Source organism: Eriocheir sinensis, chromosome 3 (assembly GCF_024679095.1).
Source record: "Eriocheir sinensis breed Jianghai 21 chromosome 3, ASM2467909v1, whole genome shotgun sequence".
NCBI lineage: Eukaryota > Metazoa > Arthropoda > Malacostraca > Decapoda > Varunidae > Eriocheir > Eriocheir sinensis.
The window spans coordinates 12,760,559-12,784,188 of record NC_066511.1 but is presented as its reverse complement, the minus strand read 5'-3'; the positions used below and the strand labels follow the sequence as shown (position 1 = coordinate 12,784,188).

General features: G+C 45.7%; 1 protein-coding gene across 18 annotated transcripts in view; it reads right to left on the bottom strand.

Moving 5' to 3' along the window:
• Window positions 1-22,518, bottom strand: part of LOC127005223 (voltage-dependent calcium channel subunit alpha-2/delta-3-like) — a 223,061-nt gene extending 200,543 nt beyond the window's left edge. For 9 of the 18 annotated variants that reach the window (XM_050873989.1, XM_050874037.1, XM_050873995.1 and 6 more), the window contains exon 1: window positions 20,264-20,737. In XM_050873989.1, coding sequence (XP_050729946.1) covers window positions 20,264-20,403 — 140 coding nt within the window. In that variant the 5' untranslated portion in view covers window positions 20,404-20,737. Of the gene's footprint in view, window positions 1-20,263; window positions 20,739-22,385 lie in introns of those variants that run through there. The other 9 variants (XM_050873955.1, XM_050874027.1, XM_050873979.1 and 6 more) reach the window with 3 other exon arrangements.
• Between the last annotated feature and the right edge of the window lie 1,112 nt (window positions 22,519-23,630).

Genomic DNA, 23,630 nt, shown 5'->3' with positions numbered 1-23,630 from the left:
CCTCCCGACAATGGAGCGGTACCGCAAGCTACAGTCTACTAATTACTCGCCACATTCATCCTCCGCTCTGCCTTTGTAGCGCTTGAGATGAGCGCTACTTGGCGTAACGTCCTCGGAGAGAGAAGTCATAGGGTGGGGACCAAAGGACCTTCCGGAGGAAGCGATCTGTGGGAGCTGTACAAGACAACTCAAGTGGGACGCGGAAAGGGTGGTCAGGCAAGGAGGGAGGGAGGGGCAGACACCATGCACAGCCCTCGCCAGTGGAGCCAAAGTGAAGGGAGGAGACTAAACGTAGTAGTTCATAGGGGTCTGAATGGGTCTTGAAATGAACCCATCCTCTACTATAGAAACCAGCATGATGTGTATGATAGATGAGTGACTTGGATTTCAGGTCTGCTAAGATGCTGCTACTTCTACCTCATTCAATCATACTGATTAACAACAAAGCAACTATAACTATCGGTAAACAGCATGCATAAACGGAAGGAGCAATAGTTAAAACAACGTTATAAAAGAGAAAGTTGACATTCGAGCTTGATAAAAAAAAAACGGGTAACCTGCCAAAGAAAGGTCTAATAATATAATGCATCAAACATTTAGTGCCTGGCCGGGTAATAATGGCTCAGCCTGGAAGCAAAACAAGAGTTAAGCAGGGCAGGCGCTGGTGTGTCCCGCGGCCCCTCGTAGCGTTGTGACCTGCTGCTGACTGTTAGGGTACAAAACTACGTCTACAAGGCCGCGACACAAGCTGCGGGGGAAGCAAAGCGCCAAGAACACCTCGAGGCGCAACAACACATCGACATCTCCCTGTAGAGCATAAATTATGGGCGGCAAGAGACCAGCACATAGGCACACAGAATTCTCTCTCTCTCTCTCTCTCTCTCTCTCTCTCTCTCTCTCTCTCTCCCCGCCCCCATCCCCCCACACACGAGGCTTAACTGATATATAATTATGATGCGCATCGCTTTTATGACAACTCTCTAACTCCCCCGAACCGCTTTCAACCATTAATAAACAATCCTGGCACATATATTACCTTCCCTGCGAATCAATTTCCCTTGAACCTCCCCGTTGTCCCATCGAAATATTCTTCACCTAAAACCAAGGTCTAAATAAACCCCTTTCTTTAGATCTTGCCTAAAACAATACATAGACGACTGTGTTTGAGAAGCCATAGGCGGAGGGGGGAAGGCGAGAGAAAGAAAGAGAGAATGTTAGGAGTGGAGGGGAGACATAAAAAGACACAGAGAGAAAGAAGGGGAGAGAGGGAGAGTGTCAGGAGGAAATGAGTGAAGAATTTGCATGTGTTATAAATAAGCTTAATTTACTTCAGGACGAAAATGAAAGAGAGAGAGAGAGAGAGAGAGAGAGAGAGAGAGAGAGAGAGAGAGAGAGAGAGAGAGAGAGAGAGAGGGGTGCGAGGAGAGAGGAGGAGAGGGGAGAGACAACCCACCCTGTGGCGCGATGTTACTTCTGCTGTTTATAAGAAACGAGTATAACTCATTTTGCCGTTAAACAAGGCCCCATCCAGCGGCAAAGCGACCTACACACACACACACACACACACACACACACACACACACACACACACACGTCGCAAGCCCAAACGCAGATCAGGCAGCTCGTGTGTACTAGAGTACCAACGACTCACTCGGTTGTATATTTTTTTTGTTGACTATATAAATAAAACATGAGAAGCAGTGAAGGCCACGAGGCACGGAGTGAGGGCTGCTGTTGTTGGCTCTGTTGTGTTCTGTGGGACTTGGGGAGAACATGTGAGGCTTCGATTACACACCCCTACATCTTTCTTACACCGATTCCTGATTTCAGATTAACACTTAGATAATCGAGTGCCACTACAGCTATACGCTATACTCTCTCTCTCTCTCTCTCTCTCTCTCCCCGCCCACTTCCTCAGAGCTGATGCAGTGAACCTTTCATCACACCCAAGCCTTTGATCCGATCCAGACCACTTCGAGCACCGCCTATACGCCCCGCCGCAACCCTCCTCCTCCTCCTCCTCCTCCGCCTCCTTACCCTCGACCACTGGCGCTCACTCGGGTACAATGGCAGGAGGTAGCGGAGGCGTGGCCAAATTGAGAACAGAGGCAGACGAGATACGTATTTTTAGAGTTTGGACGCCGCTGCTCCCACATTCTGATGCCTAAATGAATGTTTTAATCCGCCTGGGAGGAGCAGGGATAGACCATGTACCGATGGAGGGCAAGAGGCAAGGGGAGGCGTGAGGCGAGACATGGTCAAAGGAGGCGTGTGATTGATGTTTCATGTCGCTACGTGGCATCCCCGTGCAAGAGGATGAAATAGAATGGCAATATACACTTTGTCTGCCTTTATCGCATATATTACAGAGTTGAATACACGGAAGTCGGGAAGAGTAAACATCGCGATTTTTAAGCTTGACGTGTCTTTAACATGTGTATTAAGCCAACTTCATCTTTAACTGTATTGAACGTGTATACAGCAATAAACAAAAGTTATTATGTTTGACCGTTTTCAACATTAGTATTAGAGCGAGTAAAATATAAGAAAAGGTAAAGTTAGGAACATACGCTATAGCTGCGCGTGGCGGCGGTGCTCATATCCGTTCCTTTGTCCCTTTGAGCCTGTGGTGGGAGAACGCCCATTAACCCGACACAGGGCCAGTGTAACATCCGGGTTGCCACAGTTTACCTTCCCGAGGTTTCCCCAGGTACCCATTTATCGCCCCTCCCGAAAGGAAGGATGAACAGCAGGGTGGATTGCATCCCGACTGCCCAGGCCGGGACTCGAACCCAGGCCCGGAGATTCGTAGTTATGGACGCTAACCACTGTGCCGCGGAGGAGCGTGGGTAGAATATGCAATCTATTAAAGAAAACGCTGAATTCTTTTGACTGTCTATATCCCGGAACACATGGACACGCAGGGAAAAAATACAATCAAATTCGTATAATTTTCAACACTATCATAAATTACGGAAAAAAATAAATGCAGCAGCGTCCACTTCCTGGTGTCACGATAAACAGTAGTCATAAAACGATAAAGCTGCAATATGTCGAGTATTATTCTTGAAAACCCTCGGGTGTAATATATTTAACAACTATATATCGACTTATAATCTCCTCCTATGGCTTTTGGATGACGTGAGGCGTGAAGAACAGTCTGAAGACGTACATTCTCTATTAATTCCTTATTGGACAACATGATGTTAACTGGCAACTGGCAACTACATCCTTGAAACGGGGTGTATATTTAACAACCATATATCGACTTCTAATCTCCTCTTTTGTCTTTTGGATGACTTGTGACGTAACGAACAGTCTGAAGACGGACATTCTCTATTAATTCCTTATTGGACGACGATCTGGCAACTGACAACTGGCAACCAACCTTGGCTATGCTGCATGTGTACGCCAAACTGTGTCCAAGCAGCGGTATAGCGCACACGAACACGGGCCTGGATCTGTGCTTTGCTGCCGGACATGCTAACGTGCGCCCTCACATTTAAACTTATGGGAGGCAATTTTTTACCCTGCTCTGTGCTGCGCCGCTCGTGTCGTCTGCCTTCCAATGAGCGCCCGGCCTAACACAGCGTACAGTTTGTGTGGATGGGTGTGTTCATCACTGCAACACGCTTTGAAACAGTCTGTATATAAATCCCCCTCACTCCATACCGTCACTGACGTAGAGTAAGAACCTCTGAGCCATCAACTAACTTTGCCTGCCGTTTGTTGCTCAACAGCCTCAGACTTTCTTTTCTCGATACACCTCGTCTGGTGAGCCTCGTATGCTTATAAACTTAACCCCTTCACTTCATAGCGTGAAGTAAAATAGAACCATCAACTAAAGTGTCCGCACTCTTCCCTCTCTACCTGTTTCGTCTCATAGAATCATAATAATAAAAGCCGTTTTCATAAAAGATGACGGTCACTTACTTAAAACAGGACCTCACGCATGTTATTCATCCTATCTTCGTTCCCTTTCCTGTTATGCCCAAGCCTTGCCCGAGACACACCATTCCACAAGCACAAACACCTCTATATCCAACCCATTTGCTTTCATTCGCCTGGACGATGACAAATGCCTTTCTTAGCAGGCCACTTGGCATAAATTTCGCCCCAGGTGGGAATAGGCGTCTGGAGTATGCACGTCAGCACCAACAATGTACCTTCCTTCTCATTATGGACGCTGGAGCAGGTGACTGACGCTCCTCTCAAACAGCAAAAGCCGGAACCTCTTTGTTTGGAACATTGAGCGACCAAGTTGAGCTGATGTAGGTAGGTTAAGCCGCTTTGTGGGTGATCAGTTTAAGTTAGATATTGCAAGATCAAGCTGCGTTCATGTGAGCAACTCCACCTACGTCCAGATATCTCCAGTTTCGATATCCCATGCCAAAGGTGACGTGTTTAGCCTTGCACGTTGCTCAACACGAGGGGATTAAAATCGCTGAAACGCAACAGATAGATAGTTAATTCCCAAAAATCCTGAAACGTCTGATAAAATAATTTCGCCACGTTTGGTTACACTGACATACTTTCCTTGACAGAAATCCAACCAATAAAATGTTACCCAATAAAATGTTAATAGCGTTAGTCACTTGTTTATTTTGCAAAACCCGGTTCTGCGGCTTTGGGGAGGGAAAGCCTCTTACCAATATTTTTTCAGGGCCCGGAGCACAACAGCTGACTATCAATAGCGGCGCTGCGAGTGTTGCATCGCCGAAAATATTTACTGCGGCAGGCGTTTGAGGCTCGCACATCTATTAAAGCTGTTGAACTTGATTACATTTAGTTAAAGGACAGTAAACTAAGGCATTCTGAAGATAAACAAGAAGGGAAAAATGTAGCTGCTGCCAAACTGTTTGATGAGATGATTAACGCATCTGTTAGCGACGCAAGGACTCTCACGCAACACTATACACGGCTTAGCACAACGTTTCCCCCTCCAGAATGACTAAGGCATCCTGGAGATAAACAAGAAAGGAAAAAATGTTGCTTCAATTTAACTGTTTGATGATGTGATTATTGCGTGTTTTATCATTTACTGTAATAATTTTAACTCCACAGGAACTCTCACGCAGCACTATACCAAGGGCAACGTCAACAAAGCCATTCTAAAGATAAACAAGAAGGAACAATATGGTCTCTACTAAACTGTTTGATGAGGTTCTTAACGTATATTTTATCTTTTACTCTAAATATATCTTAACTCCGACTCTCACGCAACAATACACAAGCTAGCACAACATTTCACTTCCCAGAATAACGTGACTAACAAACCAAGTGTATGACTCAATGTACAGCACGTTAACCACACCAGCACACCGGCACACCACCACCACCACCACCACCACTTCGGCCTCCTTCGTCAGTGCCAGTGTGATCGGCGGCGTGCGTTCCTCGCGGTTATGGAGTTCCGTGTCGCCACTACCAGCATGCAGACACATGCCCCACATACTCCATTAAAGCAGGCCTTCTTCACAACATGCTCCATTGAGTTACTTCATGTAGCCTTTAAAACCTCATATATATGAAGTCATCTCCATTTCCTGAACTATATGATTTACTGAGCATATTTCTTGCCTGATCATCACTTGGCCGTAACGTTAACTCTTAATTTGGCAGGACCATACACTTCTATAGGCAATGAGCATTTTTATTAGATCAGTTAGTAAAAATATGATGATTCTTGAGCCTGGATGAATGTTTGGTGCCTTTTATGCTATGGATGAGACTGAAATGAGAACTTATAACACGAAAATGGTCTTTTACTTCATCCGTTTGACCTTCTTCATTCTCACGGTTTCATCTCCCTTCTTTTTGCTATATATTTATTAATCTATTTACTTGTTTGTCTGTCTCTAAGTCTGGTATTCAAGTTTAGTATTTGTATTTGTCTACGTGCAATTACTAAGAAAGGAATTCGGTCCCCGTCTCTCTCTCTCTCTCTCCTGTTCTCTTTTCTTTTCTTCTCCTTTCCTTCCTTTCCTTCCTATCCTTTCCTTTTCTTTACTTTACGTTTCTCTCTTTCTCTCGCACTTACCCTCCCTCCCCACACACTCTCTCTCTCTCTCTCTCTCTCTCTCTCTCTCTCTCTCTCTCTCTCTCTCTCTCTCTCATCGCGGTATTTATGAGGGTCGCCGGGAGGATCTAGGAGTCTCGTCTCTCCTTCTGATGGATTCGTCTTCGGGTTTATTCTCCGCCTTAAATTCACGGTTCGCAAGCCCTGCAGCCGCCCGTCAGGAGGCCGCCGCGCCGCCGTCTCGTCCCTCAGGTACCGAAGGACACCTGAGCCCGAGGAGACCTTTTCTTATTATTAAATTTCCATTACTTTCCCAAGGAGGAGAAAGTTGATTTAAATGGAGTTTGGAACTAAGTTTTCACCCAGTTTTTAAAAGATTTTTTGGTCTCGACATTGGAGGGGATTTTTTTTTCTATTTTCTTCATCACGTCTTTTCGGGTTACTCTTTAGGATTTGTTTTAGTCTAACCTTGTAAAGTCTATGGCGTCGCGGATCCAGACATGGATACATCATCATTATCATCTTCAAGCTCCACCATCATCACTATAGCGGTATACATACCTATTAATAGCAAATATATACCAAAGTGTCAATGTCTCCATCCCTAGAACTAATACTTCTTTCTGCTTACTAATTACAGTATGAAACAATACGTCTCCGAGTGGATTTAAATAGCCTCTTTTCTGGCAGCTAATTCATTTTCCGCAGAATAAGTAGTTTCTCGCGTGTCGTTTCACCACTATACATTCCTTGCCGTAGGGTCGTCGCGCCACGCAGGCCACATTAAAATAAGGGTTGTCATAAAGTTTCGAAGTACTCCACTGGTGCATCAGATTATGGCGAGTAACGTAATATTATGCTCGGCAAGATTTTACTTTCTTACAGTCGAGCGTGCATAAACCTTTCATGTTGCACCGCACATCACACACACACACACACACACACACACACACACACACACACACACACACACACACACACACACACACACACACACACATCCCCTACACACACACACACACACACACACACACACACACACACACACCTCCCCTACACACACACATACGTAAAAAAAATATCTCGGTAAAACTGCTATCAAAATCTTCCTTTATTTGCATTGAGTCGAGAATTCCACCCAAGAAAAGGAAATTCACAGCGGAAGGCGTTAATAGAGTGAGTGCCCAGTGAGGTCCATCCACGCCCCATCTAAGCCCCTGAGATTCATAACCCGAGAGAGACCTTGGCATCTCGCACATTCACGCCCCGCATCAGTCAGTCATACCTCGCCTCCCCTATTCTCCACCCTATTTTCCTCCTCTTCTCCCTATTCCTCCCTCCCTATCGACTGCATGCTCATATATTTTCAACTATTTCACCTATATACTCCACCTTAAGAAGATAGTTTCGTTCCATTAAAATGAGACGATTTTTTTTTTCATGTGTTCAACCAAATCCCGCAAAGCTCCCGGGTCGTGGAATTATCTGCATGACGCGTGGAAGCCACATAATGCTGGTTCGGTTACTGTTCCATTGAAAAAAGGCATCTGCATCACAAGACAGCGCAGGGCTGGCTATACATCACGGTAAAGCTGAGTGATGGGAGTGTTTTATGTCTTGTGAGGTTTGAACCACCGCCACACCGAAACCAGCGCCACACCCTCACAAGAGACATTTCGGCATCTCACGCCACGATCCCAATGACGTTTAAACTTATAGAGCTGTATTTTTTTCCTCCAAGGGATTTGGAGGTCTTTTAAATGCTGTCTTATGATTATTCTCCCTCGAGAGTTCTAGTGGTGCCTCCGAAGCGTTGTGTCGATATGTTACCCTCCAGTAGAAACATGAATCCTAATGAGCCCCGCAGTGGTGGTAAGCATGCAAGACCTTAAAGCGTGATGATTATCATAAGTGCTTATGTGATAACACTGTGTTACCAGGGAGAGTCGGTTGCTAGCTGGCCCTTTTGCGCAACATTGCCATAAGCCGACAGTGGTCACATTCTTCCTATCGTCTCCATCCTAGACTGTTCCCTTGGAGAGGGCGAGCTGGTGGACAGTGTGCCAGAAGCCACACACTCGACTTAGCAGAAAGAAATAGCTGGTTTTTTTATAACAATAGTCAAATCATTCCAGATAACTGCGTCATACTGTTTGATTTATATATTTAAGAAAACTGCCTTAAAAATTTACATTTGTTGACTAACCGTTGCAAAACAATTATACACATACGTACATACGAAATATTGCTGATGATATACCGTAAATTACAACGTCTCTAATAAACGGGGGCACACCTTACAGCGCCGAGGTCACGGTCGCCTGTTGCCAACGATTATGAAGGAGCCGACGCTGCCATCAACACGCTCCGCTCATGAAATGTTCTTATTACGGCCTGGTTTCGGACTGCGTGGTTCAGACAGTGTTTTACTTCCCTCACTGCGGAGTTTGAACACTTCTATCAACAGTCTTGTACTATTTGGAGTTTATCCTGATGAAAACAATTACATCTCTTCCCACACTTTGTATTGCAACTAAATCAAAGTTTGCTCTCCTATGAACAGTATCATCTATTCATATTGTCTATGAAAATTATAGGTTAAACACTCTGCCATTCCTCCGAACCTTTCCAGACAACAGATAAATGAAATCGGGGACACCAGTTATCCACCATCTCACGAGGCCCAAGGGTTCTTGTCCCTGATACGTACACAAACAACGGGACAGGAGTGGAGAGCAAGAATACAGGAGAGTGTCGGGGGAGCAGGGTCCCCTGAGAGGTCAGTGTTTACAAGTAGTGCGAGGCCACCCTGACCCACACAGTCTGGTGCCGCGGGCCGCGAAGCTTCACTAACGTCCATGGTCGGCATGACCGCCAGTGAGGGAAGGAACTAAAGCACGGTAAAGACATGATAAGCAATGTGAGGGAGGAAGTGATACTATAATGAATGAAGACATACTTGTTTATCACCGCCGTGCCCACTCTCCTTTCCATATGTGTGCCTGAATGTATGTGTGTGTGTGTGTGTGTGTGTGTGTGTGTGTGTGTGTGTGTGTGTGTCAGCGTGTGGAGGGGCGGGGCAACTGACCAGGAGCGGTCGATCAATAGTCTTGGGGAAGGCCGGCCGGGCAGCGGCCCGACGGAGAGCAGAAGCAGCAGCAATTCCCGCGTGGCTCCGCGGCCACGTCAGGGAAGCTCATCTTGCGAAGAGGAGAGGGAGGGGAGGGGAAGGAGGCCAAGGTGCTGGGCCACGTCACGCAGGGTAATATTGCCGGCCGGAGATGCATCAGCACGTAAAACAACGCCAGGCTTGGCATCCTTGCCGGCGAGGAATTTCGGACAAAGTCGAGCCCCGTAATAGTTGATAATATTGCAAGTAGGGATGTCTGTCGCAACACCTACAACGAAATAATTCAAAGCAGTCCTACAACCAGCATGCGACCCATGAACTGAAAACATGCAGTATTTCCTTGTGTCCTAAGCGCCAGCTTTGTGTGTGTGTGTGTGTGTGTGTGTGTGTGTGTGTGTGTGTGTGTGTGGGTGTGGGTGTGGGTGTGTATGTGGGTGAGTGTGGGTGTGTGAGTGGGTGGGTGTGAGTGTGGATGTGGCTGTTAATAGGATAAGCTAATGATTTTTAATGCGACTTTTTTTATATAGCTTCTTTAAAATTACGTGAGCACACACACACACACACACACACACACACACACACACACACACACGCGCGCGCGCGCGCGCACGCACGCACGCAGGCACACACACACACACACACACACACACACACACACACACGCACGCACGCACACACACACACACACACACACACACACACACACACACACACACACACACACACATACATTATCTGCCACGGCTACCGGGGAAAAGCGTCAAGGTTTAAGACGTTGAGGCTTCTCGAAGACCTCTTCCCCTATTGCCTATAGTGTCCGGATCTTTCTTGGCGTGAGTTCTCACTACCAAACAAAAATCAGATAATATTATGGAGAGAATTAATGATATCTTTGAGATTAGGCGCAATGAATTAACTGTTGGGAAACGTTTGGGTAATATAAACCGATTATTTCGCGAAATTTAATGAGGGGATATTACAGTCATGGAGAAGCTGTAAAATATGACTGACAGAGACGAAGGAGTTGGTCTCAATAGGTAGTCGACACGAGATCGTTTCTGAGGATAACGAGAAGGCTGCACGAATACCTATTAGCCTTATGTCTCCCGGTGCCACAGCACGAAGGAAAGCTAACCGGGAAATATTCTATCGCAAGTAAAATTGAAATAAAGTGAGGGAGAGATATAGATAGATAGATAGATAGATAGATAGAGATAGATAGATAGATAGATAGAGAGAGAGAGAGAGAGAGAGAGAGAGAGAGAGAGAGAGAGAGAGAGAGAGAGATCGACAGGGAGGGAGGCGTAAAGCAATAAGCAAATTTATTTCAAGATGAGAACTGAGAAGGTAATATTTGATGGAAAAGATATTTGAAGATAAGCTAAAGTTTCGTTTGGCGCCACAAGACTAATTGTTTCTAATTATTATTATTATTCTGCTTATTATTTCTTATTTTGAACACAATCAATGTCTTATGTATATTAATTAGATTGAAGAGCACAGCGATTTGGGAAAAAAAGTGTTACGTAAATCTCAAATAAAAATTACAATAGGCGTGTGTGTGTGTGTGTGTGCTCTCTCTCTCTCTCTCTCTCTCTCTCTCTCTCTCTCTCTCTCTCTCTCTCTCCACCCAAGGTACGTTAGTCAGTATGTGGGTCATCTTAAGCCACTCTCTGATGGGCGGAAAATGAGAAAGACCAGACACTACTTTTACGCAGACTTTGCAATCACCTGGCGCCCTCACGCATTCCCCTCCCCTGTCCGTTCGATGCCAGGCTCAAACCATGTCTTGTGGATGCAATTACTTTATCACGTTACTCTGTACGGCTTTATTTATGATATATGATAACTGGCCTCTGTCTGTCACGCTATACTACCTACAACTGACACTTCCTGATATCGTTGCGTTAGGTGGGGAGCTTTGAGGCGACTGAGAGGAGTGAATGGCAAGTTTGGGCAGGTGGTTGAGCGATACAGAATTTTTTTGTGTGCATGTGCGAGAGGAACTAAGAGGGAGAATTAATGGGATGTATGGAGAACCCCGCGGACGGCAAGGAGTGGTGGGAGGGTACATAACAATAATGTAGATGAGGAACACGACTGCACAACATCGTGCACTGGAAACACAACACCGCGGATCACCTTTGCCACCCAAGGTTCCTGAGTCCTATAAGAACTCACATCCTCCTCGAACCCATGCACACCCCACGCTGACCCGCCTCCATCCGCCTCACAAACCCCATAAAACCCCCGCCTCGAGTATCCGGATTCGCTTAACATACTCATAATTATCCAGGACGGCGGATATTGGCAGCTTATGCCTTGTTTATGCTCAATATCCCGCGGGCCACACACGCGCGGCCACCTCGCACCCCTCCCCCGGGCGAGCTCTTCCAGCCAGGAAAAGGGGCGTCGCTGGTGGCCGTTCGCGCCGCCGCTAAAATATTACTGACCATGAAGTTAATGTAAGACGCAAGTGTATAAATGTATGAGAACGCTGGGTACACACACACATGTTTTACGGGTACTCGGAACGCCACGCCACGCCACGCCACGCCACGCCACGCCAGGTACACATTAAAAGGTGGTGCTGCAGGAGATTTATATGCTATCGCAAGTTATAGTACGTATACATATTAAGGTCTAACTCCATTGGACAAATTACGTCGTGGGCTCAGAAAGACGTACGAAACTAACTCTTAAAACACTAAAACATGACGAAAACATCATCGTATACATATCCAGGTCTAACTTCAGTCAACAAATTACGTCATGGAACCAGAAAGACGTGCGAAACTAACTCTTTAAACACTGCAAAATTACAAAAGCATCATCCTTCCTAGAAACTTTAACCTGGACAAAGAATATGAACACTTCGCCTCGGAGGAGCATCGCAGAAATATGCACTACAAAAGAAACGATGTCCTGTCCAGTGTTATGTCTTAATAGTACCGTAAACCTGTCTGGAGTGGACGCGTGAGGTATATACTCGTACACCCGTGAGTGAAGTGTATGGCGAGTAAGGTAACGAGGAGGGCCGATACGGTGGCGGTGGTGGTGGTGGTGGTGGTAGTGGTGGTAAATGTTAGAAAACGACCTATAAAGAAAACGAGCTGACGACGCGGGAGATGGAGGTGGTGGTGGTGGCCTGAGATGAAGAGGCGAGAAAAAGACGCCGCCCCCATTAACTTTGCCCCGCGTGGTGACCCCTGATAACGATACACTTGAGGAGGTGACGAGCGCTGCCGGGGCGGACTCGGGGCCCAGAGAACGGTGAGTGATAAGTGATTGACGTGAGACTCATTATCTACAGGGACTATCTTTTGCATCTCTCTCTCTCTCTCTCTCTCTCTCTCTCTCTCTCTCTCTCTCTCTCTCTCTCTCTCTCTCTCTCTCTCTCTCTCTCTCTCTCTCTCTCTCTCTCTCTCTCTCACACACACACACACACACACACACACCACCAATCGTCGACGTGTACTATACCTGTATGAAACAAGATAAGGACGGTCGCACAACACAACACAGGTAATACAACTGAACCAGGTAATTTGACTGACTTGTTCTGGCACCCTTGCACACACACACACACACACGCCTACACACCTCCATACATATACACGATGCCGATGAATAATGTTAATAAATAGAGAAAACAATAGCGTGATTTCCCTTCATTTTCCTTCCTAGTTAATGCCCTCGCCAACACATTATCCGGCCCCGAGGTAAGTAATTATCGAGTCCGTTTTATGGATAGCGGTGCAGGTCGTGAGGTAATGAGAGAGAGAGAGAGAGAGAGAGAGAGAGAGAGAGAGAGAGAGAGAGAGAGAGAGAGAGAGAGAGAGAGAGAGAGAGAGAGAGAGAGAGAGAGAGAGAAAACACCTCCTCGATTTTTTTTTCCTCAAGACTCCAGCTCCTCCTCCTTTTCCTTACATCCAACCCCGCCATGCAACACCAGACCCACACACGCCTCCAACACACACTTCCACCCATACCTTTTGCTGGAGGAAGAGGAGGAGGAGGAGGAGGAGGAGGAGCGATCAAACGAGCCACTGTCTGCAGGAAATGTTACACTCGCGGCCAGACAACTTTCCTTTTTTTTTTTACTCTTTTCCTTTTTTTTGTCCTCCAGCAGCCTCCACGGGTACACGACTTCAAGGGACTCCTCCTCCTCCTCCTCATCCATCACAATGAGAACAAAGTGAAGCCCACAAGAAAGATGGCTTCATCGTGGAAGACGCCGCTCTGAGTGAAAATTCTTACTTCCCGGAAAGTTCCCTAGAATACTAAGTAAAAGGCTGTGGCGAGTGCAGCGGTGGTGAGACGGCGGCGGCGGCGGCAGCGATGGGGATGGGGCGGGGCGTGTTGGGTTACAAGGAGGAGGAGGAGGAGGAGGACTACGATGACGAGGACAAAGAGGAAAAAAAAGAATTACAAGAAGAAGTAAAGAAGTAGGAAAGGAAGAAGAAAAAGAAGACGAAGAAGAAAAGGGGGAGGAGGAGGACGAACGAAGAAGAGGAGGATGAAGAGGACGAGAAGAACAAGGAGGGAGAAGAAGAAGAAGATAAAAAAGAAGACAAAAAAGAAGAAGAAGAAGAAGAAGAAGAAGAAGAAGAAAGAAGAAGATAAAGAAGAAGAAGAAGAAGGTAAAGAAGAAGAAGAAGAAGAAGAAGAAGAAGAAGAAGAAGAAGAAGAAGAAGAAGAAGAAGAAAATTACGTAGATATTTCGAGAATAAATCATGAAAGAACGAGATTAAGAATATAACAAGAAGAAATTATAATGATGATGATGATGATGATGACGAATATAATGATGAGGAAAAGACGACGAGGCGGAGGAGGAGGCCGAGGAGGCGAAGTAGGCCGAGGAAGAGGCGTACAGATCTGACACTGGCGATTGGTGACGTACGAGGGGAAGGGGAAGGGCAAGTCAGGGAGGAAGAGAGGGAGGGATCGAAGTGCTAAGGGCAGTGTTCACCCTCGCGTCAGTGGAGTGGGTAGGCAGGCAGCTGTACCCGATCTGGCACCGCCCCAATCTTCCCCTCTATACCTGTGTCCAAACCATGTTCCTTCCTGGATGCATGATGTAGGTAAATATAGCCGTTAAGTGTTTGCGTACGGCTTCGCTATTAGTGTTGAGATGCTATTTTTCCCTTCCCCTCATCCCTCTACACTACAGGATGCCTATTAGCCGTTCTCACTCATATTATTGTACTAAATTTATCAATGATCTGTTTAAAACCATGTCAAGGTTACGACGGTTTCCTCCTCAGCATTCCTTTCTTTCTCTCTTTCTCTCTTACTCTCTTTCTTTCTTTCTTTCTTTCTTCTTCTTCGGCACAGCGCAAGTTAATGACCTCTCCATTGGTTGTCTGTTCAATGCGTGAGACTCGACAGACACTTTCATCCTCAGCGCTGCATCTCTCGTCTAGTCTTGGCGGCACAGCGCGAGTTAGTGACCTCTCTCCATAGCTAGTCTGCTCTGCATGGGCGTATAAGGCTCAGCAGACGCGTTCACAGAGGCGCCGCAGCATAGGCCGTAATGTGTGCTGGTGTTCCCGATGTTCTTAGGCTCTGGTTGTCTCGCCCCAGCTAGATCGATAACCCGTCTTCAAGAACCACTTCATCCGCCTCTTCCTTCTCCCGTCACATTTCCCGCCGCCTTCTCCTTGCTTGGTTGTCCTTCAGAAGGCTTCTTTAAACATGCGCCATCAGTATCGTGTACAATTAGAACAGAATAAATGTACTTAGTTTAATGATCTTCAATATTTTTTTTTTCAGCGAGATGCTTCAATATTGTGTTACCGAATATATCAACGAATACGTATATATTGATCTGATAAAATTCAAACCCTGATTATGATCTTTAAATTGATAATATGACACACACACACACACACACACACACACACACACGGACATACCTGGCTAATTCACTATCAGTAAAGATGAAAAAGAAAAAGAAGAAGAAGTAAAAGAAGAACTAGAAGAACAAGAACAAGAACAAGATACAATAATAATAATAATAATAATAATAATAATAATAATAATAATAATAATAATAATAATAATAATAATAATAATAATTATAATTATAATAATAATAATAATAATAATAATAATAATAATAATAATAATAATAATAATAGTAATAATAATAAAAAGAAGAAGAAGAAGAAGAAGAACAAAAAAGAACAAAATACAAGAACAAGAAGAATGAGAACAACAAAAATAATAACAATACGAAAAAGAACTAGAAGAAAAGAAAGAAGAAAAGGTAAAATAACCAATGACACCAGACAAAAGACAGATAAAGGGATCTATTACATAATACTATCCCTAAGTCTCTCTACAGATGGTCTAGTTCAAATCAAAACCCAGTCTACTCGAAGGGAGGGAAGACGGGAGGGAGGGACTCTGAACATGTAAGTGAGACTGAAGCCCCAACTGCTAAGAACGAGTGCGAGGGCGTTGTTGGGATGCTTCAAGACTGCTTGCAACCTCTCAACGTGAAGAGGGGAAGGGCAGAGAGAGCATGAGACAGCTTCCTTTCCTTCCTCAAGTGGGTGGTGGTGGTGGTGGGTCAAGTGACAGTCGTATTAGCACTGGATTCGGCTACTCCCTCTATTGTAACCTTAATCTGCCGGCGTCAAAACAAGGCGTGTCTGCTCAAAAAGTCGTTATAGTAATACTCAGTCAGTCGAGTCAACGGTTGGGTTTGGCTTAAGTTGGGGTCATTGTTTATCGATTTTATTTTCTGAAACAGATTTATGACCTCCCTCTCTATTGGCTACTCTTTTGGCCTCTCATCTATACACTCTTTTGCAGCGGCAGTGGTTAGCGGTTTGTTTGTTTTTTCTCGCTTTTTTTCTTCCTTGAGCTACTTCCTTTACTCTAAACAAAATGCAGCAAGAGCCTGTTTACTGAGGTGTCTGTTTTTCTCATCACTTTCGGGGTAGGACTTTTTTTTTTGTTATACGATTAGGAAGACCAAGAATAAATAAGACTATATAGACATATATATCATGAAGGAGGAAGACGAAAGAGGTAAGGAGGTTAACGTGGAGGAGGAGGAGGAGGAGGAGGAGGAGGAGGAGGAGGAGGAGGACGAGGAGGAGGAGGACGAGGAGTTGGAGGAGGAGGAGGAGAGATCACAAAAATAAGACCATTTAATCCAAATATTTAACACCTCGATCCTGCCAAGTGACCTATTTCACCCACTTTTTCCATGTCCCTCCTCCTCATTCCTCCTCCTCCTCCTCCTCCTCCTCCTCCTCCTCCTCCTCCTCCTGGAATCATTATGGCGAAAGAAAGTTGATGTAACGCTGAGAAAAGACACTCATAATAATTAGTCGACACTTTTTTACGAACAGAAGTGAGTTAGTTCTCTCTCTCTCTCTCTCTCTCTCTCTCTCTCTCTCTCTCTCTCTCTCTCTCTCTCTCTGGTAGTCACAACTCGTTACCTCGTTCCTCATCTCCCTTTCCTATCAGTGTCAAAGTTTCCCCGCACCGTTTAATTCCCACTCTCGCTTCCCTGATGCTGCCGCTGATGCTGATCCTGAGACTCCTATCCCCTGCTACCTACATCTGTATGTTTGAGAGCTTCCAATTTCGCCGGACGCATGGACGGAGGGCAAGCGTGAAGCATCCAAGAAGAGGCGAAACGCTGAAAATCTTAGTGTGATCCCGCCCGTCGTTATGCTCAACTCTCTCCCTTCAACTTCCCGGAAGAAGATCAACGGCCGCGAAAAATACAGAACTGTTCGTGTTACTTCGTCGAAAGGCTTGAGTATTCACGGAGCTGAGACGGTTGGCTAAACGTGGCTGATTGCTGGTTGGTTTCCTTCTCCTCCTTTTCCTCCTCCTCCTCCTACTCCAACTCATCTTCCTTCTAACGATGCACCTGTCCTCCTCTCCCTCTTCTTAGCATCCTACTTTTCCTTTGGTTCTGCCTTCCACGAAATTGGCATTATCTTTCCCAACCCTGCCCATCTCTCTCTACCACGCCCTTTATATCCTCCTCCTCCTCCACTTCATTCGCTTCCTCTACCCCCCCTATAATTAACACCTCTTCCTTCTCCTCCTCCCAACTTGTGCATCCTCTCACTCAGCCCCCTCCCCACCCCCCCACGACTGAATTATCAATGTACTCCTCAGCCGCCGCCTCCTTGAGCACTCTCGCCCGCAGCGCCCTAGTATTCCGACAGGTGGGAGATCGGTTCCTGCCTTTACTCGTGGTCATTTATCCCTGGACCAGCAAAGGTGACTAAACGTATGACATGTGAGGACTGGTATTTAAGTACTCGAACATGATTTATAGAGGCAAGTTATTTTTTTAGCGCCAAACTAACCTGATAACTAAAAATGCCTGCCAACCAAGTCAAACAGGATGATGCAAAACAGACATCAGCAGGACTATTCTTTTTTTTTTTCCAAGTCGATTTATTCACCAATGCAACAAACTTCCTGCAGACGTAGTTAGTGTGAAAACGATCATTTCATCAGAAGTTCGAGTTGATCGACTTAGGTTCACACAGGAAGCGTTTTGATCCGTTCTGCAAGCCATTGAAGGTCGTTGCGAATAGATGTGACCAATATATAAAGCAAGGAGCCTCATCAAAAGTCAGTGGGCATTATGGGCCGTATTACTAAACATTTCGTAGTCCAAGTTCACATATTTGACAATGCTTTCGTAGGAGTTTTGAGCATTTCCAGGAGTAGTTTTATGAGCCTGGTGGTAGTTTGACCCTTCTTCTGTACCATGAACCTAAAGAAACACTCATTAGATCCCGACTGACCCCCTCTTTGACCTTTAGAAATAGATGATGCGAGAACCGAAAGTATCTTATAATACCGACCTATGTTTCCTGGTCCTCCATGTTTCCTTGTTTCTTTCTCTTCCTCTCCTCATGTTACACTTATTCTCCCTCTCCCCCCCTCCCAAGATGCACCTACTCTCTTCCTCCCCTTCCTCTTCCTCTTTCTCCAATCCCAGGCTGAATACGACCCTACCGCACTCCTTTCCTTTTCTTCTTTTATATTCCTCCTCCTCCTCCCCCTCCTTGTTCTCTCTTTCCTATCGTGTTGCATTTTCCCTCGTCCACATCCCCCTCCCTGCATCCTCCCTAAGCACACCTCTCTCTTCTTTTTTTCTCTCCGCCCTCTCCCCATCTCACCTGTCTCCACCTTCACCCCTCCGGCAACGCACCTTTCTTCTTCCTCCTCCCTCATCTTCCTTTCCTCCAATGTTGCACGCTCTCCTCCCCGCCAGCGATACACCTTTCTCCTCCTCCCTTCTCTTCCTCTTCTTCTTCTTCTTCTTCTTCTTCTTCTCCTCCTCCTCCTCCTCCTCCTCCTCCTCCTCCTCCTCCTCCTCCTCCTCCTTATCATCATCATCATCATCTTCATTCTTCGTTTTCTTTTTCTTCACCGTCTTCTTTCTCCTCCTACTTCTCCTCTTCCACTAGTAGTCCCCCTATGTTACCTCCGCCTCCACCTCCTCCTCCTCCTCCTCCTCCTCCTCCTCCTAACTTTTCTCCCTCCCTTTCCTTATGTTTCTTTCATGTGTATGTATGTGTGTGTGTGTGTGTGTGTGTGTGTGTGTGTGTGAGAGATAACTGCTCCTTATAGTCGGTTATATAACTAAGTGTTTACGTTCTCTCTCTCTCTCTCTCTCTCTCTCTCTCTCTCTCTCTCTCTCTCTCTCTCTCTCTCTCTCTCTCTCTCTCTCTCTCTCTCTCTCTCTCTCTCTCTCTCTCTCTCTCTCCATTAAATGCTCTTTCCCATCATGTCCTTTAATTTTAAACTGAACAATCTGTACAATCTAAAAATCTGAATATTATTATGCAAATATTAACAAAGATCACATGCAGGTACACATGCGGCTAGAGCTAAGGTAGATAAGGTATGAAACGTGCAAGTGTTTAGTGTTTGTGTACGCTGGTGTATGTGTGTGTGTGTGTGTGTGTGTGTGTGTGTGTGTGTGTGTGTGTGTGTGTGTGTGTGTGTGTTACAGTAAACCTGAGAATGGGACAACCATAAATAGGCATGAATCACATTGAATACATAAACAATTGTGGGTGGGTGTGTGTGTGTGTCCTACGTGCATCTTCCCAGACTGATATGTAAGTTCATGTGTCCCGGGGCTGAAGGCTTTGTATTTTCATCAATAGGTTACTCACTTTTAGAGTGCCAGACCACCCTAACGGGAGCCGGGACACAATCCCCGACTGATATCCGGTACGCACTCACTGCTGGGCACACTGAGGCACATGTGGAGGGAGATTGCCCATCCGTCTCCACTCCGCCCGGGATTCGAACCAAAAGCCTCTCGATTGTGAGTTGAGCAGGCTAACCATTTCACTAGAGTGTTTCATGTGTGTGTGTGTGTGTGTGTGTGTGTGTGTGTGTGTGTGTGTGTGTGTGTGTGTGTGTGTGTGTGTGTGTGTGCGTGGATGAAACATGTATGGCATTACGTATAAATTCATGATTAGAATTCTTCACATTCCACAAAATGTCATTCAAACATCCTCTGAAGTCATCTCTACTCTAAGTGTTATATTCCCCGTCGACAGACTCTCATAAGTAGGATTGTGGGGCAGCATCCCTCCCCAAGGTGTGTCGCTAAGCGCAGTCACGCCTCACCCTCAGGCCTCAAACCACGCGACCTATCCTTCGCAGCGCGCCGCCGGTGGATCCAGAGATCCCCGGGCCATTCCGTACGTCAGCAGAGGCGTGAACACCCTTCCCTCACTCCCTCCTAACAGACGGGCCGCCCCAGCACACACACTGGAAATATCTGGCCCCCACTCAGCCTCTGACAACGAGGCGTTCTGGCTCAAACACCTCCCGGTGACCGGCATGGAATGTGACCCATCTAAAGGAGGATACTACATTTCTCATTCCGAACCATCCCTAGAGGGATATCCCTCCTCATACTAGTGACCTAGTGACCAATTTCTAATAATACCCTGAGGCAAGGTATAAAGGACCTTTCGGATCTTACAAGACCGTCCAGGGTCACGCGGTATCCTGTGCGGCCGACACTTCACGCAGAGAACTCCTCCTGTTCCCATTTTCTGTGAACCAACACGAGCCCCACACTGCAGGATACTTACTCTTGGTGAGGCATGTTGATGTCGTTCTCCTGGGTGTAGACACCCAACATTGTCGGGAACATCGAGAACAGTATGAGGGCAACTGTTGTCCGATGCTGCATCAGGGAAAGGGAACACCACCATCTCACTTTATGCCTCATTGTGGATTGCACGGAAATCAGGTCAACTACCTCCACACTCACAACGTACTGGCAGCACTTCACGCCACCACACTAATACACTTCATGGTTGCGTCCACCTCTCAGTCCCCAAGAATAGCACCACCAACCCGCAGGCCAGCCACTAGTCCTGAGATGACTGAGGCAGGATGACCTTAGTGGAGGGAGAGTCTCGGAGGGCGGGGCTGAGTCCTAGACGAAAAGCATGTCAGGGGGGTTGCCGTGTAGCCTGACCCGATGGCTTCTCCTCGAGCACTGGGCCACGCTTGGACCACTCACTACCAACTCTGCCTGTCGCGCCTCTCTCCACCGATCAATAAAAATAGCTGCGCGGCCAGAGCCAACTACCCGGGCAGACAACGCTCCCTACTACCTGTGCTCTGTCAAGATCAATCCTCCCGAAGCCGAGCGCCAAGCTTGAACTTCCGCCAGGGTTTCGTGGCACGGCGCCGCTCCTCACGCAGGAGAGAAACACCGGTAATGTGAGATGTGAAGATCAAAGAGAAAGGAACCATGTTGAGGACTTACGTTTGAGTGACTCGCTGACATAACCCAGACCACTCGACAAGGGTCGGGGCGCACTATAATTCGTGTCAAGAAAAAATCTTGATTTTCCCGCCAGGTAGATATTAACCATGGGTGGTATTGGCAAGAGAAGCTTATAACATTTTAAATAATAGTAAAGAGGACGTATAAACATACATATGGAAGAACCAAGAATCAAAATTTCAAGTGGACATAGAAAATACTCTTTTTATATAATTTAGTTAAAAGAGAATTAAGGTAAGAGAAAAAATGTGAAAAGATATAGGACTTCAAAAACAAATAAAATATATTGAGGGTAAAAAGAAAAGAAAGTTTGTTACCATAATGGGAGGATGTCGAAGGTGAAGTGTGATTAAGATAACCATAAGAATGTTTTTTTTTTTTTTTTTTTGTGTGTGTGTTGTGTGTGTGTGTGTGTGTGGCTGGGGAGAGGGCACGCTGCGTGTGTTTACGAAAGAAAGTGACGTGAATGGCAGTGACAGGCTTTCTCTCTGCTGGTAAAATTTGAAGTTTGCTTCCAGACATATTTGACAACCTGAAATATGCTCTTGCTTCGCGGCTTTTGTCTTAGGATTCATCAAACTTTGTCTATGTAGTCTTTCATCTCAAAACATTAATACCACAACTTACGTACATTGTTACGTACACCAACAGTAACACATAAACAAATCATCTGAAGAAAGTACTTTTATTCTTCCTTCTTAACCGCCCTGAAATGGAAATGCGCTGAACATACATCACATTCCTTGCGCCATTTAGGGAAGCGTATATGTTTTACCCCTCCCTGGTGAGAATTCTTTAGTGTAGGAATGAGTATAAAGAGCGTGAATGTATGGGTTTGGTTGGCCACTCTTAACTTCACGTATACCTTTCTATCGACATACTACATGACTTCAATATGGTGCCTTATTAACGATATATGCTTTTGCCGACACATTCATTATCTTATCCGAAATGAATGTACGTATATCTGTATGTCTGTCTGTATGTATGTATATTTATATTTATGTATGTATGCAAGTCTATATGTGTGAGGATGGAGAACCACATATTAGCCGTGTGACTCAATATCTTATCGCGCGTGTGAACGAAAACAAATACTTCCGAAACGTACGCTATGAGGCCAGCAGCTGCGAGTAACGGACGGCGGGGCGAGATGGACTTTTAAGATGTGGAAAATGCTGTGGTGAGCGCCGCGGGAATTAAGATCCTGGCAGTCGGGATATATTTGTCCGGAGTTCTGACTTATGGTTTCACTGTGTGTGTGTGGGGGTGGGTGGGGGGGGGGGGAGGCGAGTGTGTGTGTGTGTGTGTGTGTGTGTGTGTGTGTGTGATATAGACATATAGACAAATAGATAGAAATATATATAGATGTAGATATAGTTACTTAGCCCCCCCCCCCCCCCTTCCCGTCTTACCTCCAGGGCCATCTCAGATCACGCCGAATTCACTCTCTGATGGTTATATTCTTCGCAACACGACAGAACTTTCCAGTGAGCGCTTAATTAAGTCTGCAGGGCTTCAGTGAGGGATAGACGAGCCAGCCACACCCCCCCCCGCCACGTTCCACACCTAAGCCGCCTCCCGCCCGCCCGTGCCCCGTCGGTTGTGGCTCCAGCACCTGAAAATAAACGAAACACTGATCATTGGTACACGGAAGGAGAATAGTCAGAGTTCACTGCCCGTAAAAATGTATACATGCATTAATGAGTGGGATGGATATTGCTTTATAACTAGAGTGGTGTTTAAATGTAGCCTAGCCAATGACTCGAGTCCCGCGGTCCTCCACTCATGCCACCTGCCTTGGTCCGTATCATGTGCTTCCTGTCACATATTCAAGCCCCGTTACCTGGACCTCATGAAAACATTAATGACAAAATAATATCACAGTTTGGTACCTATATTTCTCTGCATTTTTTTTTCTTCTAACTTGTATTATCTCGGCGCCTAGAGGTCCTGTTCTGAGTCATTTGTGATCCCCTTACCCATGCAGGAGTGGAGATGTTTTTTTTTGTTTGTTTGTTTTCTTCATGATACGTTTTGATGGTTATGTTCTTTCTCGGAGTTCCATTTCATCCAAGTCATAATCGAATTTAAGACTGATGGACAGGCTACTCTTTCTTCACCTACTCAGCGATCGAAGATTGTCAAGTTGAGCAGTGAGTGAGCCGTCGCCACCACGCTTTCATCAGGAGTGAGTTTCAAAACATGATTGATGAGATTGATCGATGAGAATGGCAGTAAATAAGAGGTGTAACGAGAGTAACTTGAGTAAATCAACTGCAGACTCGTCATGGCCATATGTAAAAAAATAAAAATGTAAAACTCTACGGTGCAGTCAAGATAATTTCTTCTATAGATACCAACACGGTCCCTCACTCACTCGTCACCGCCACACTAAATCCCAGACAAGACGTAGACTCGTAGAGGCTTGCGCAACCTATCCGATAATATTACTCCAGGATATTTAGGCTGGACTCCCTCATTCAGTGAATAATCGCCACAAACTTAACATTTCAAAAGAATGTTTGTCCTTCGTAAGGCCAAATTGTCTTGTTACCCATTAATCGACGTTCTTTTTGGTAAATACCATTTTCTATGACTTCACAAAGCGAACTTCATCACACCTTGATTTCACCATACACGAAACAGAGATGATGTGA